At 48.0% G+C, this 13,949-nt stretch overlaps 1 protein-coding gene across 6 annotated transcripts in view; it reads right to left on the bottom strand.

Annotated features, from left to right (window-relative positions):
- Positions 1–13,949, bottom strand: part of cep290 (centrosomal protein 290) — a 50,717-nt gene that overhangs the window by 31,175 nt on the left and 5,593 nt on the right. For 3 of the 6 annotated variants that reach the window (XM_060060266.1, XM_060060268.1, XM_060060264.1), the window contains 17 exons: positions 12,833–13,015; positions 12,542–12,631; positions 11,734–11,856; positions 11,113–11,133; positions 10,559–10,676; positions 8,523–8,692; positions 7,227–7,389; positions 6,101–6,201; positions 5,935–6,001; positions 5,312–5,415; positions 4,464–4,548; positions 3,838–3,968; positions 3,103–3,273; positions 2,427–2,576; positions 2,071–2,186; positions 1,609–1,711; positions 1,134–1,364 (listed from right to left, as the gene is read on the bottom strand). In XM_060060266.1, coding sequence (XP_059916249.1) covers positions 1,134–1,364; positions 1,609–1,711; positions 2,071–2,186; positions 2,427–2,576; positions 3,103–3,273; positions 3,838–3,968; positions 4,464–4,548; positions 5,312–5,415; positions 5,935–6,001; positions 6,101–6,201; positions 7,227–7,389; positions 8,523–8,692; positions 10,559–10,676; positions 11,113–11,133; positions 11,734–11,856; positions 12,542–12,631; positions 12,833–13,015 — 2,127 coding nt within the window. The remainder of the gene's footprint in view (positions 1–1,133; positions 1,365–1,608; positions 1,712–2,070; positions 2,187–2,426; positions 2,577–3,102; positions 3,274–3,837; positions 3,969–4,463; positions 4,549–5,311; positions 5,416–5,934; positions 6,002–6,100; positions 6,202–7,226; positions 7,390–8,522; positions 8,693–10,558; positions 10,677–11,112; positions 11,134–11,733; positions 11,857–12,541; positions 12,632–12,832; positions 13,016–13,949) is intronic. The other 3 variants (XM_060060269.1, XM_060060267.1, XM_060060265.1) reach the window with 1 other exon arrangement.

The following is a 13,949-nucleotide window of genomic DNA, read 5'->3' on the forward strand; positions in this document are numbered from 1 at the left end:
CTGCCAACATTGCAAACTTTGATAACCCTAACCCTATCAAACAACATGTCTGTTTAATCAGAGCATGGGAATGTTGGCAAGAATCGACAATGTGACATACCCGTCGTCCAACGGAATACTTACATGTTCGATTATGTTTCAAGAAAATGTCCACCATTCCTTGGAATAAGAGAATGTTGTTTTTAGGCTAATGCAGATATGGATATCATATCTCTAAATTTAAACGGGCCTTGGAAATCTGTGGAGTAGGCTGTGGTTTTCCACGTGAAGTCACAAAGTTGTCAACTATGTTAAGTTGCTCTCTAATTGTGAATTGCACCTTGTATCAGTGTATATGTCATGCTAACTTGAACCTTGTATCTATACAAATCAGGTCATTCGGCACCTTGTAATTCTACAGGTCCTGTTAACTTGTACCTTGTATATCTGGAGGTCATCATGATAACTTGTACCTTATATCTCTGCAAGTCATGCTAACTTACATCTCTGCAGGTCATGCTAACTTGTAACTATACAGGTCATGCTAACTTGTACCGCTACAGGTCATGCTAACTGGTAGCTCTGCAGGTCATGGTAACTTGTACTTTTAACCTCTACAGATTATGTTAACTTGTAACTGTAGAGGTCATGGTAACTTTCCCCTGTACAGCTCATGTTAACCTGTACCTCTACAAGTCATGGTTACTTGTACATCCACAGGTCATGGCTACTTGTATCTCTACAAGTCATGGCTACTTGTACCTTGTATCTCTGCAGGGCATGGGAACTTGTACCTCTACAAGTCATGGCTACTTGTACCTCTACAAGTCATGGCTACTTGTACCTCTACGAGTCCTGGCTACTTGTACCTTGTATCTCTGCAGGTCATGGTAACTTGTACCTCTACGAGTCCTGGCTACTTGTACCTTGTATCTCTGCAGGTCATGGTAACTTGTACCTCTACGAGTCCTGGCTACTTGTACCTTGTATCTCTGCAGGTCATGGTAACTTGTACCTCTACGAGTCCTGGCTACTTGTACCTTGTATCTCTGCAGGTCATGGTAACTTGTACCTCTACGAGTCCTGGCTACTTGTACCTTGTATCTCTGCAGGTCATGGTAACTTGTACCTCTACGAGTCCTGGCTACTTGTACCTTGTATCTCTGCAGGTAGCCCATCCTCTCGGTCACGGCGACCTGCATGTGCCCGCTGTCGACCCTCAGCTTGCCGTTGTCCTTGCGGAGTTGCTGCTCCTGCTCCGAGAGGAGGGTGTAGCGCCGCGACAGCGTCTTCTCGTTCACCCGCAGCACCGTCACCTGCCTCACCGTCTCCGCCAACTGCCGCCGCAACTCTTCCGGATCTTTCCGTAGCTTCTCCAGCAGGCTCTGGTTCAAAGATGCGGGCATTTTGATTCGAGCAAACAGCTTCTATCAAAAAGCAAATTCTGATTATTGTAATTCCGGAGAGGCTAGAAGGCTTAAATATTCTGAGTCATCTGGTAATCCAGTTATAATATTATTTCTATTAGTTTATTGCGGTTGATATTGACGTTTTAATATCCTGGACCATTGGGTCCCTTGCATATCCAGTACCCATAATTCCACCCTATTTTTGGTGGGTTCGACTCACGTTGAATTCCTGGACCCTCACGTTATCCACATCCCTCTGCTCCTCCATCTTGTTCTTCAGCTCTGCAAACGTTTCCCTCTCTTTCTGCCACGCCTCCTTGTCACTGTGGCAACAAAAACAACAAGAGAGATTATTAGGGCATTTAGCAGACGCTTTTATCCAAAGCGACTTACAACAGTTAATACACATTAACACACCGACGGCAGAGTCGACCATGCAAGGCGACAGCCAGCTCGTCGGGAGCAGTTAGGGTTCAGTGTCTCGCTGAGGGACACGTCGACACTCGGCTAGGAGGAGCCGGGGAATCGAACTAGCAACCTCTCGGTTACAAGGCAACTTGCTCTACCTCCTGAGCTAAGCCGACCCGATGGCTCGACAGCAGAAGTTGTGAGGGAGGACGCCGGTAAGATGGAGCGTGGTGACACGGGGGGCTCCGGTGGACCGGGCGTTCGTTGGACCCACCTGAGATGCTCTTTGTACAGCAGACCCTGCCTGTGGAAGATGACCCCCACTTTGCTTTTGTACTTCTCCAGAGCGGCCGTGAGCTGTTCGGCTGACTCTTCTTTGTTTTTAACCTCCTAGCAAAAAATAAACACATACTGTTATACAGCTGTGGTGGCAGACACATTATTGCACAAAATATTGCACATTTTGAAAAAAAAAAATATTTTACACATTCATATATTTATATAATTATACTTTATTCCATATAATCATACATTTGTCGAAATGATTACATAGCACAGTGACATGGGCCATACCCGTAGCATTTCTCAATCAGAGACACAAACAAACAAAGGAGGGTAAACTGAAGTGACCTGGAGGAGGCGAATGGCGTATTCGTTCAGGGTGCTGATTATCTCCGCACTCGAGGGAGCCAAATCCGCGGGCAGGGTCAAAGGTCGGAACGCCGGGGACTCGCTAGGGGATTGCTTCGGGATCTCCGCGTCGGACTCCAGTTGAGTCACCTGACCGCCGCACAGACAGGGAGTGCAACACAGTCACATGACCAATACGATCCGTAGTGTACTACATCATGTCTCCAACACAATCTGATCCAGGATCAAGTACGATCAATAAAGTAACAAAACAGCGCTAGTAGTGTGATCAGCTACGTGTTCACGAGGGCAGGAATTCGTGGATAGGACAACAGAACACAACACATCGGCTGAACAGGGAAACTCTGAGCACATTGTCCGAGAGATATAAATGCTGTGGTTCGTCATCTCAGTGCCACCAGTTCCGGGTCATCCCAGTGTTGATTGATTTTTGATTGAAAACTATATTGGACAACAATGAACAGAAGTGTTCAAAAGGATTAAAAAAACACAATGAAGCCCAAAGGCTTGTTTCCATTGTGGTCCTTTAGATGGGAAAGGGAGAAACAACACATGGACTAAAACATGGAGCACAAACACACAGCACGTGGAAAAAAGGGGAATAAAATAAAATAAAACAAGGGATACGTTCCCGGACAGACAAGCCGACCAGTACCTTTACTTGAGCCTTGGCCAGCCCACTGAGTGCCTCGCCGGCCTCCTCCCGGGCCAGGCGCAGCTCCTGCCTGAGCTCCTGGTTCCGGCCCGTCATCTGGTCCAGCTGGGCCTGCAGGTGGGAGACCGCCTCGGGCTTGCCAGAGGCGGGTGAACCCATGCCCTCCATGACCTGGGATGGTGGGGAAGGTTCGGATTGTGAATGACCAGTTACTGTGCTGCACCCGCCGCCGGGTCAATGTATCGTGTTGTTCTGAGCGGGGTCCATGTAACGTGGTGTCCCAGAACAAAGCCCTCTAACCCATTAAGGCCCATTGACCTCATTTTGAGGATGGACGAATTGACATAGTTAAAAGGGGACACACGTATTAGTCCACCAGGTGTGAGTATGAGAAGCAGTTTCGAAAATCGGCCTCTTCTGACATCCCAAGTGGGCGTGTCCACCAATGCTTGATAGATCAGTCTACCAGCCTTCTGTAGCAAACGTTGCTCATCTATCTGTCATACATCTAGGTGGACACGCCCACCTATGACGTCAGAAGAGGCCGATTTTCGAAACGGCTTGTAATGGCTAATCCCACTCACACCTGGTGGTATAATATGTGCCCTTTAATGTTGAAACTTTCGTCCTAACTGACCAAGTCGTCGTGTGGTCGGGCTGTGTCGTGCGTTAGTATTGCTGCGGTTGATGTGGTGGGACTACGCGCATGGACGTCTTTTGACGTGGTTCACGTACTCTGAGCAGTCCCTCCAAGGAGGGGGCGGCGACAGCAACCTGAGCCCCCAGCTCTTGATTGGCCCTCATGGCTGTGAGGACTTCTGTCAGCGTGGCCTCGAGGTCGCTCTTGACCCTGGACACCTCCTCCACTGAAGAGGAGGTTCAATGGGAGGGAAAGCCTGCACATGAACTTCAATGCCACACGTTGTTGAATGTCGAAAGGGGAACGTTCACATGAGATATTGTATTTCTCCCAGATGGGAGATTCCTGTGTCAAAGCGGCAAGTATTGTACTATGACAGCACCATGAATTAACAAAGAGACAAAAAATATAAAAGACAAAAAAAATGCAATGCTACAAAAAATGTCATACAGAACATATATCTACGGTATATACAATTAAGAGGAGCTTTTTTTCCAACCCGAAAAACAGCGGCCTAGACAATATATATATTTCATGGTGAATGAAGAAACATGCTATGGAGAAGCAGGTAGGGGCTAGGGGTTATCTAGCTTTGGGAGGCTTACATAGGAACATATATGTTTTGGACGATGGGGGTCAAAATACTTAGGGCTGCGAGTTCAACAAGCAACCCATAAACCCCAACGTTAGTTTTCCGTCGGTTAAAGAACCGCCTTCTTACATTTGACTCGGAGCTGGTTGGACTGGGTCTTGTGTTGCTCAAGATCTCTCTCCTTGTCACTCAGCTCCTTCTGCAAGTGTTCAGTCTATAAAACACAACAGAAGCATCATCACACTGCCCTTTGACACCCCTCGCCTCCAATAGCTGTGAGATCGGAGACTTCATCTGAGATAGATTGCTATTCATATTTTGGTCATTCCAGTCTGAGGCTGTGTGTTAGACCCCTGGATCTAGAGGTCCCTTTCTCTTAAGACCCCAGGTTCTAAAGATCCCTGGTTCTACAGGCCCCTGGTTGTACCGGCCCCTGGTTGTAAAGGCCCCTGGTTGTAAAGGCCCCTGGTTGAAAAGGCCCCTGGTTCTACAGGCCCCTGGTTGTAAAGGCCCCTGGTTCTACAGGCCCCTGGTTCTACAGGCCCCTGGTTCTACAGAGCCCTGGTTCTACAGAGCCCTGGTTGTAAAGGCCCCTGGTTCTACAGGGCCCCTGGTTCTACAGGCCCCTGGTTCTACAGGCCCCTGGTTCTACAGGCCCCTGATTCTACAGGCCCCTGGTTCTACAGATCCCTGGTTCTACAGGCCCCTGGTTCTACAGGCCCCTGGTTATACAGGCCCCTGGTTCTACAGGCCCCTGGTTCTACAGATCCCTGGTTCTACAGGCCCCTGGTTCTACAGAGCTCTGGTTCTACAGGCCCCTGGTTGTAAAGGCCCCTGGTTGTAGGTTGTAAAGGCCCCTGGTAGTAAAGGCCCCTGGTAGTAAAGGCCCCTGTCCCTAGAGGCCTCTTACTCTAGACTCATGCTTGTAAAGACCCCTGCTAGGAACCCCAGGCTTCCTGTAGTTTAGAGGGGTTGACCTTCCGTTTCATCTTGTCTGCGCCCTCCTGGAGGTCAAGGAGCAGCAGTTTACTCGGCCCTGCGTCGTTCTGGTCCAGCTGGGCGGTGGTGGATCCCCCCAGCTCTGGATGCATATGGATGGTTAGCACGGAGATTAGACACGTTAAACCATCTGGGATTGTAGGTTGAACAAGATTGTTTGTTCAACCGACGATCTTAGTCACAGCTGCCATTTAAACATATTGACAAGGGGTTGATAATGTTGTTGATTTAGATGTTGTTGGTGTTCAAGTTAATGAAATCGGCCAAACCAACTCTGCCGTTATCTTTTCATCGTACGTTATTACTCTACTCTAAACCACGAGTCCTTGTTTTCCCAACTCCTTACTCACTTCCACCAGAAGTTCGTCTTCTATATGAATAAGTGATTTGTATACATAACTCTTCATGAATACAAATCACTCATGACAAATATAAAACAAAAGTAAGGAGTCGGGAAAACGAGGACAGGGATGGTACGCTGGCCAGGCTCTCGCGGTGACGCAACACGCTGCGTTACACATCAGAACCTAAGACTCGAGACCGGGGACCCATCCGTGTCTGGGGTCAACGTTAACGGCGACGGTCAGGCCGCAGAGTTCACCTCGGCCCGTCACCATGCGACGGATCTGCTTCTTCAGCTCCAGCCGCTCCTCTTCAAGTCGCTCGATCTGAACAAAAAAGGTCCACGGTCAGCCAACGCCATAAAGAAACAAACCGAAAGCTCCCCTGGAGAATAATGCTGATAATAGTGTGGCGCAGGTCCAAACCTCTTTGGTGAGGACCTGGTTCTCAGCTTTGTACTGCCGCTGTCGGAGGCTCTTGGCGTGAAGGAACTCAGACAGATCCACTTCCTCCTTGGGGCTCAGACCTTTTATAGACACAAAAGCACAGGCTGTCGTTTTTGTCATCTATCCCCCCTGATTTAAGCTCCTTGGGTATCCAAAGATAGGGTTCAGTAGAGTTCAAAATAAATCATGAATTAGGGCAGGGATGGGCAACTGGCGGCCCGCGGGCCGCATGCGGCCCGCATCCTCACTCAGTCAGGTTGTCTCTCCGTACATAATAATAAAAAAAAAGAATAATAATTTTAAAAAAAGAAAAAATAAAGAATAATAATAATTGATAGAGTTACAGAAAACTCGGTCAAGAAAGATGAGAAGAATTCATAGAATTCGAAGGCAAACCCATGCGTCTAGTTTGCTTAGAAGCGATATCAGTCATTAAAGATATACACTTAAGTCGCCACTACAACTACTACAACTGCTTGTTGGGTTTGAGTTCATTGAGTTGTTGCACTTAATGTTGGGCCACTGTTATTCAGTTTTTTGACTTCATTGAATGATGATGTATGTGAGCCCTTTGCACTGATAAAAATACTGACCATTCATGTGGCTGTTTGAGCATGGAAAACATGAAATGAATGTATGTTGGTTCAATTAACATACCGTACATAGGTTATGATTCTGGATGATTTTTTAGGTAGTGGCCATCCCAAAAATGCACCAGAATACAGGAAATCATATCTACCAAATTCAAAATTGTGTAGCTTCTCTCAGCTCTCGTTTAGTTGAAGTGTGCAGTCATGTGGCCCTCCGATGGTTATGATGAAAAATGTGGCCCTCTTTATCATGAAAGTTGCCCATCCCTGAATTAGGGTTACTTGGCTACTTTCATTTAGAACGCTTAACTAATCCACTATTTTCCAACTTTTGTTCGCCTGTTTATTCTCCCACTGGGTCTCCCCATTTTGCTCTATTGATCCCCTAAGCATCCAACCAATCATCTGTGTTCTTATTCAAGGGTTCTTTGAGACTGCAGCTGCCATTCAGGACTTTTCAAAATAAAAGTTGAATGGCCTTGTCAATTTACGTGTGTACATCCTAAAACGCTCACCTAGCCGTTCTCTGAACGCCTCGTTTTCGTCCTGGAGCTCGTTGTTCCCGAGCGTCAGGCCGTTAATTTCCCGCGCGAGAGCCTCCGTCTCACGGTCTTTCATTCTCATCTGGCGCTTGCCCTCTTTGATCTCCGCGATGGCTGCTTCCAGTCCGTCGGTCCCCTGTGGTTTTATAAAGAGAGTGCTGGTTGCGCTCGTCTGTCAATTCTCATTCCATCTTCATAAACCACAGAGTGACACCATTAGCGGTCCCCCTCCTGCCCTCTGCTCCTCTTCCCCGGGCAGACAGATGCTCGTTAAAAAGGAGTCAAATGTATGGTGGCTGGGGAGATACTCGGAAGGGGCTAGTAGACGCTGCATCGTGTGTGTGTGTGTGTGTGTGTGTAGTTGTGCAGCATAGCGTGGTGCAGTACAATGTGTCCATAGCTTCACCTCTATGTAGTGTAGGGTCAGCGTTGTACTGTGCGGTGTAGTCTGTGCATAGCGTTACGTTATGTTATGCAGTGTGTGAATAGCGTCATGTTGTGTAGTGTGGTGTGTGCATAGCGTAATGTTACGGGGTGGAGTTTGTGCTACTGTGATGTTATTTTGTGTATTGTGTGTTTTTTAGACTCATGTGATGTGTAGTGTGTGCAAGGCGTAATGTCACGTAGTGTAGTGTGTAGTAACATCATGTTATGGAGTGTAGTGTGTAGTAACATTGTGTAGTGTGTAGTAGCGTCATGTTGTGTAGCGTAGTGTGTAGTAACATCGTGTTGTGTAGCGTAGTGTGTAGTAACGTCATGTTGTGTAGTCTAGTGTGTAGAAACATCATGTTGTGTAGTGTGTAGTAACATCGTGTTGTGTAGCGTAGTGTGTAGTAACATCATGTTGTGTAGTCTAGTGTGTAGTAACATCGTGTTGTGTAGTGGAGTGTGTAGTAGCGTCATGTTGTGTAGCGTAGTGTGTAGTAACATCGTGTTGTGTAGCGTAGTGTGCGGTAGCGTCGTGTTGTGTAGCGTAGTGTGCGGTAGCGTCATGTTGTGTAGCGTAGTGTGCGGTAGCGTCATGTTGTGTAGCCTAGTGTGTAGTAACATCGTGTTGTGTAGCGTAGTGTGCGGTAGCGTCGTGTTGTGTAGCGTAGTGTGCGGTAGCGTCATGTTGTGTAGCCTAGTGTGTAGTAACATCGTGTTGTGTAGCGTAGTGTGCGGTAGCGTCATGTTGTGTAGCGTAGTGTGCGTTAGCGTCATGTTGTGTAGCCTAGTGTGTAGTAACATCGTGTTGTGTAGCGTAGTGTGCGGTAGCGTCAGACTCACAGACTCGTAGAGCCGGACGCGGGTCAGCGTCTCGCTCAGCTCGCGGTCCTTGTCGGCGGCGTCGCGCTCGGCCAGCTCTGCGCCGCGGCGGTCCTCCAGGGCGCTTCGCTCCGCCGCCGCCACCTTGGCCTCCAGCTCCTCCACCCGGCGGTGGGCGGCCGAGGACGGGCCTGCCACGGCCCCGCCGCCGACACACAAACCCGTTAACATTCGGACTTTTATCGCTTAAATTGACACGCTTGTGTCCGGGGCCGACGCACAGTAAAAATCATCCTCCGGTCATAAACGATGGCCGCTCTGGCTCGTAAAGGGTTGTCCGTAAATGTTGAACGTCATCGCCTATGGTGAGGCGCTACGGGGATGTAGCAATAACATGAAGACTGAGCCGGAGGAGCTGTGGCCCTGACCACGGAGAGAACCTAGTGTGTGTGTGTGTGTGTCTGTCTGTGGGTATGTCTAAGGCCGTGTCTGTCTGCCTGTCCATCCATTTGTGTGCTTTTCTGTCTGTCTGTGTGTTTATGTGCATGTCTGTCTGTCTGTCTGTCTGTGTGTGTGTTTATGTGCATGTCTGTCTGTCTGTCTGTCTGTCTGTCTGTCTGTGTGTTTATGTGCATGTCTGTCTGTCTGTCTGTCTGTGTGTTTATGTGCATGTCTGTCTGTCTGTCTGTGTGTTTATGTGCATGTCTGTCTGTCTGTCTGTCTGTCTGTGTGTTTATGTGCATGTCTGTCTGTCTGTCTGTCTGTCTGTCTGTCTGTCTGTCTGTCTGTCTGTCTGTCTGTCTGTCTGTCTGTGCTTTTCTGTCTGTCTGTGTGTTTATGTGCATGTCTGTCTGTCTGTCTGTCTGTCTGTCTGTCTGTCTGTCTGTCTGTCTGTCTTGTGTGCTTTTCTGTCTGTCTGTGTGTTTATGTGCATGTCTGTCTGTCTGTCTGTCTGTCTGTCTGTGTGTTTATGTGCATGTCTGTCTGTCTGTCTGTCTGTCTGTCTGTCTGTGTGTTTATGTGCATGTCTGTCTGTCTGTCTGTCTGTCTGTCTGTCTGTCTTGTGTGCTTTTCTGTCTGTCTGTGTGTTTATGTGCATGTCTGTCTGTCTGTCTGTCTGTCTGTCTGTCTGTCTTGTGTGCTTTTCTGTCTGTCTGTGTGTTTATGTGCATGTCTGTCTGTCTGTCTGTCTGTCTGTCTTGTGTGCTTTTCTGTCTGTCTGTGTGTTTATGTGCATGTCTGCATGTCTGTCTGTCTGTCTGTCTGTCTGTCTGTCTGTCTGTGTGTTTATGTGCATGTCTGTCTGTCTGTCTGTCTGTGTGTTTATGTGCATGTCTGTCTGTCTGTCTGTCTGTCTGTCTGTCTGTCTGTCTGTCTGTCTGTCTGTCTGTCTGTCTGTCTGTCTGTCTGTCTGTGTGTTTATGTGCATGTCTGTCTGTCTGTCTGTCTGTCTGTCTGTCTGTCTGTGTGTTTATGTGCATGTCTGTCTGTCTGTCTGTCTGTGTGTTTATGTGCATGTCTGTCTGTCTGTCTGTCTGTCTGTCTGTCTGTCTGTCTGTCTGTCTGTCTGTCTGTGTGTCTGTGTGTTTATGTGCATGTCTGTCTGTCTGTCTGTCTGTCTGTCTGTCTGTCTGTCTGTCTGTCTGTCTGTCTGTGTGTTTATGTGCATGTCTGTCTGTCTGTGTGTTTATGTGCATGTCTGTCTGTCTGTGTGTTTATGTGTCTGTCTGTCTGTCTGTCTGTCTGTCTGTCTGTCAGAGTCCATGTCTGTCTGTCTGTCCGTCCATGTGTGTGCTTTTCTGCTTTTCTGTCTGTCTGTCTGTCTGTGTGTTTATGTGCATGTCTGTCTTTCTTAATGTACATGCGTGTCTGTGAATGTGTGTCTGTCTATCTGTGGGTACGTCTAAGTCCATGTCTGTCTGTTTGTCTTTCAGTCCATGTGTTTGCATTAGTGTCTGTCCGCGTGTGTTTATGTCTGTCTGTATCAATGTGCGTGCGTGTCTGAGAATGTGTGCGTGAAAATGTGCGCCGTGTGTGCGTTGCGCATGTGAGATCACCTTTCTTCAGCGGCTTCTTGAGGTCCTGGATGAGCCGGGCGTTCCTCTCCATCTCTCCGGTGTACTGCTCCACTTGTTCACTCAGCAGCTTCACCTGGTTGTCCCTCTCCTGCACGGCCTTCGGAGACATCCAACCCCAATGCGTCAAATCACAGCGCCACAAATCAGAGGACAGGGCGGGTGTTGGGGGGGGGCATAATGGGGTTGGGGGGGCTTAAGTGAAATGGAACGCATGGTCGCCGTGATGCACCGTTTGTGGAGTGCGAGGTCAGTCCAAGTGCGGGCATAGCATTAGCCATTGTCAAACATTGGCCCCAACGTTGCACCACTTTTGCACACTCCTTGCAGTGATTCCTATTTGCAGGGTAACGCGCCCTGTGACAAATCACTGAATGGAGTTCACACATGGTGACCTTCAGTCATAAAGGTTTTTTACGGGGGCATTGGGAGAGATAGGCAGGGGGTGAAGGGAGATGGGGAGAGTCTACGGGCAGGGAGAAGAGAAAAGGAAACGGGAGGAATGAGGTCAAACAGAGCGTATGGCAGACACTTACGACGCAGAGCTCGTATACCACCTAGCCAGGAGCGTAGGTGGCGGAGGGAGTGATGGCAAAATATGAAGAGAAGCGTGGAAAAAAAACGAAAGCAAAGTAAACAAAAGAAGAAGAACAAAAGAGACAGAAACTTATGTGAAGGCCACAGGAAACGCTGCAACTAGCCATCACTGGAGACATGGAAAATGTGATGAGATGAGACAATAATGGCGTCACGTCACGTTGGAAAGCATAGCCATTTTGTAGAATTGTATCGTCTAAAAGGCTTTCATTGAGTTGAAAATATTTTAACATGCGTGTATTCATTTTGATACTGAGAACTGGGCGGGTATCCTTCTGTATCGTAGATACATAACATATAGATCTATCTTTTTTTATTTTATTAAACCCTTATTTATTCAGGGAAGACCATTGAGAGCAGGCTCTCTTTTTCGATGAGGCCCTGATTACAACATACAAATAAAAACCGAAAAACAAATGTGCAATAGATATAAACAGTCGCTCAAACCACCAGAACAACATTTCAATACAAATAAATAATACAATGCAATGGAACAATTAAGGAAGTATTCAAAACAAAAGATCGAAAGACCCATCTTTGTAGATGCGAGGCCCACACACCTGTTGCAGGGCGATGATGTTGGTCTTGTCCGAGTCGCCCTGGGCCGACCGAAGCTTGTCCCGCAGGTCGCGGATCATGTGCTGGTACTCCAGGATCTCGTCATCCTTCGCAGAGAGCACTCTCTTCGAAACGTCCCGTGAGAAACGGGAGAGCAGGGAAGAACACACACACGCACCAAATCAATTACACTGGGTTAACTTTGTTGGAGGGTTGCTTTTAGCACCACTAACTACCTTGGTCTTCCATCTTTAGAGAGGGGGTTATGGCTTTGGAGTGTCATTCCCCATTAAAGGGAGCACAACGCAGACACAGAGCAGCAAGCCTGCTTGGAGCAGACGCCACTGGGTCGCCGGCCGCGCCTGCTTCTGTTCTTGTATCAACAGGGGTAAGTTGGTGTAGTGACGGTGTAATTGCTAAGGGGTCCGACTCCCAGGCAAAAGGTTCTGGGTTTGAACCTAGATTTCTGGAGTCCACGTCATGTTACGCCGTGTTTGAGCAAGAGGTCGTACCCCCCCTACCTGCACTTGCTCCTCAAATGACACATATCCGTCTCTGAATTCACTACGAAGTATTTTCAATGGGTATAATTATGAATGAAAGTTTTGCCTTTATTTATCACCGTGTTACATAGAGGTCGTCTTCCTTTTCACCCCTTTACAAGGTTTCACTTGAACGTTTTTTGCGTCCTAGGGAAGTTGACCCCAGTTAAGTGTGGATACGACGGCTATTACGAGAACAGCAAGAGGATTCGTGACCTTCAGTCCCGGTTCAGACCCAACGTCACACGGCGGGAAACCGGCGGCTCACCTTCCACTCCTCCACTTTGGCGTTGACGGCGGCCATGACGGGGTCTTCCTCGTCCGCCTGCCGCTGGAGCTGCTCCGTCAGCGCTCGAACCTGGGACCAACGGCAACAGCACCTTAGCAACCACACCTTAGCGGCAACACCTTAGGCAGCAACACGTTGAGGCCATCCCACAGGAAGTGTCTTTCAGGCGACAATACTCTGACCCTGATGGGGTTCAGCCAAAAAAAACTCGGTGCGCTGCTATGAAGCGGTCCGGCCGCACTGAACGTTTTTTCCCGCGTTGCCGAGCACCTGCAGGTTGCCGTGGTCCCGCTCCCTCCTCAGCTGGTCCATGATGCCGTCCGTCTGCTGCACCACGATCTTCATCTTGTTGTACTCGTCCGTCATGGCCTCCATCTCCCTCACCGAGTCCGTCAAGTCCTGCCGCAGCTGCTCGTTGTCCGTGCGCAGGTGGGCCCTGTCTTCCTCCGAACGCTAGGACGAGCCACCACCAACCGAGTTAGAAGCGGTAGGTTAGGTTGGTTGGACAACAGCGGTTTATCCGTAAATGGCTGACGAGACTTACAATAAGTACATTTGTCTGAGGAAAGAGAAACCCCAATATATCGCTGTCGCTACAGTAAAGATGTTCATAGAAACAAGTGGCAAGTACTTACAATTAATAGGTTCATAATAAATACAGGTTAATAATAAGACAAATTAAGGTTTATTAAGGTTATTGTTATCATTGCCCACATGGTCAGCTCAAGACTTTTAAACTAAATAAACCCAATTTTGGATTCACCGGCTCTCTAAAAACCCATTGCGGCCTTTTGCCGATATACCTGGCAATTATAATATAATCTAAGGCTTATCAACAAAGAGTACTTTTCAGTATATCCCTATTTAACAGACGGGGTTCTTTGTCTATTAGACAACCGAGACAGAGGAAGGAGAAGGTTATCCCAGAGATTCCCACACTACCCATCTCCGGGGGACAGGGATGAACCAAACTCTGGCCAATGGGGAGAGACATACTGAATGTTTTCAAAAACAGGGGGTATATTAACAACCCCACAGCCAGTCAGTGGCTCTGCCCATCTGGAAACTCTATGCCGCTTTGGAACCATGTTGTTAGTTTCTCATGTGTTCTCTTATAACATGTAGTCGGGGCCCCCATCCTGGAGATATGAGGTGTGAACTTGGACGGCTATTAACCATAGCCGGTAATAATGTTATTGTGCTGGGGTTTATGTAAGGTATCAAGCTGTGTCGAGGTTGTTGGATGCACGCTTCGCCGCGTTATGTTTGGCAGATTCAAATTTTAATAATGGGGAGTAGAAGTAGGTTTTAAGGCCGAATGAGCATTCTGCCTTGCATTTTTCATGTCTGTGTCCGTGTCATGTGACGTTGTACATCAGCTGTGTCA

This window comes from Gadus macrocephalus, chromosome 9 (assembly GCF_031168955.1).
Source record: "Gadus macrocephalus chromosome 9, ASM3116895v1".
Classification (NCBI taxonomy): domain Eukaryota; kingdom Metazoa; phylum Chordata; class Actinopteri; order Gadiformes; family Gadidae; genus Gadus; species Gadus macrocephalus.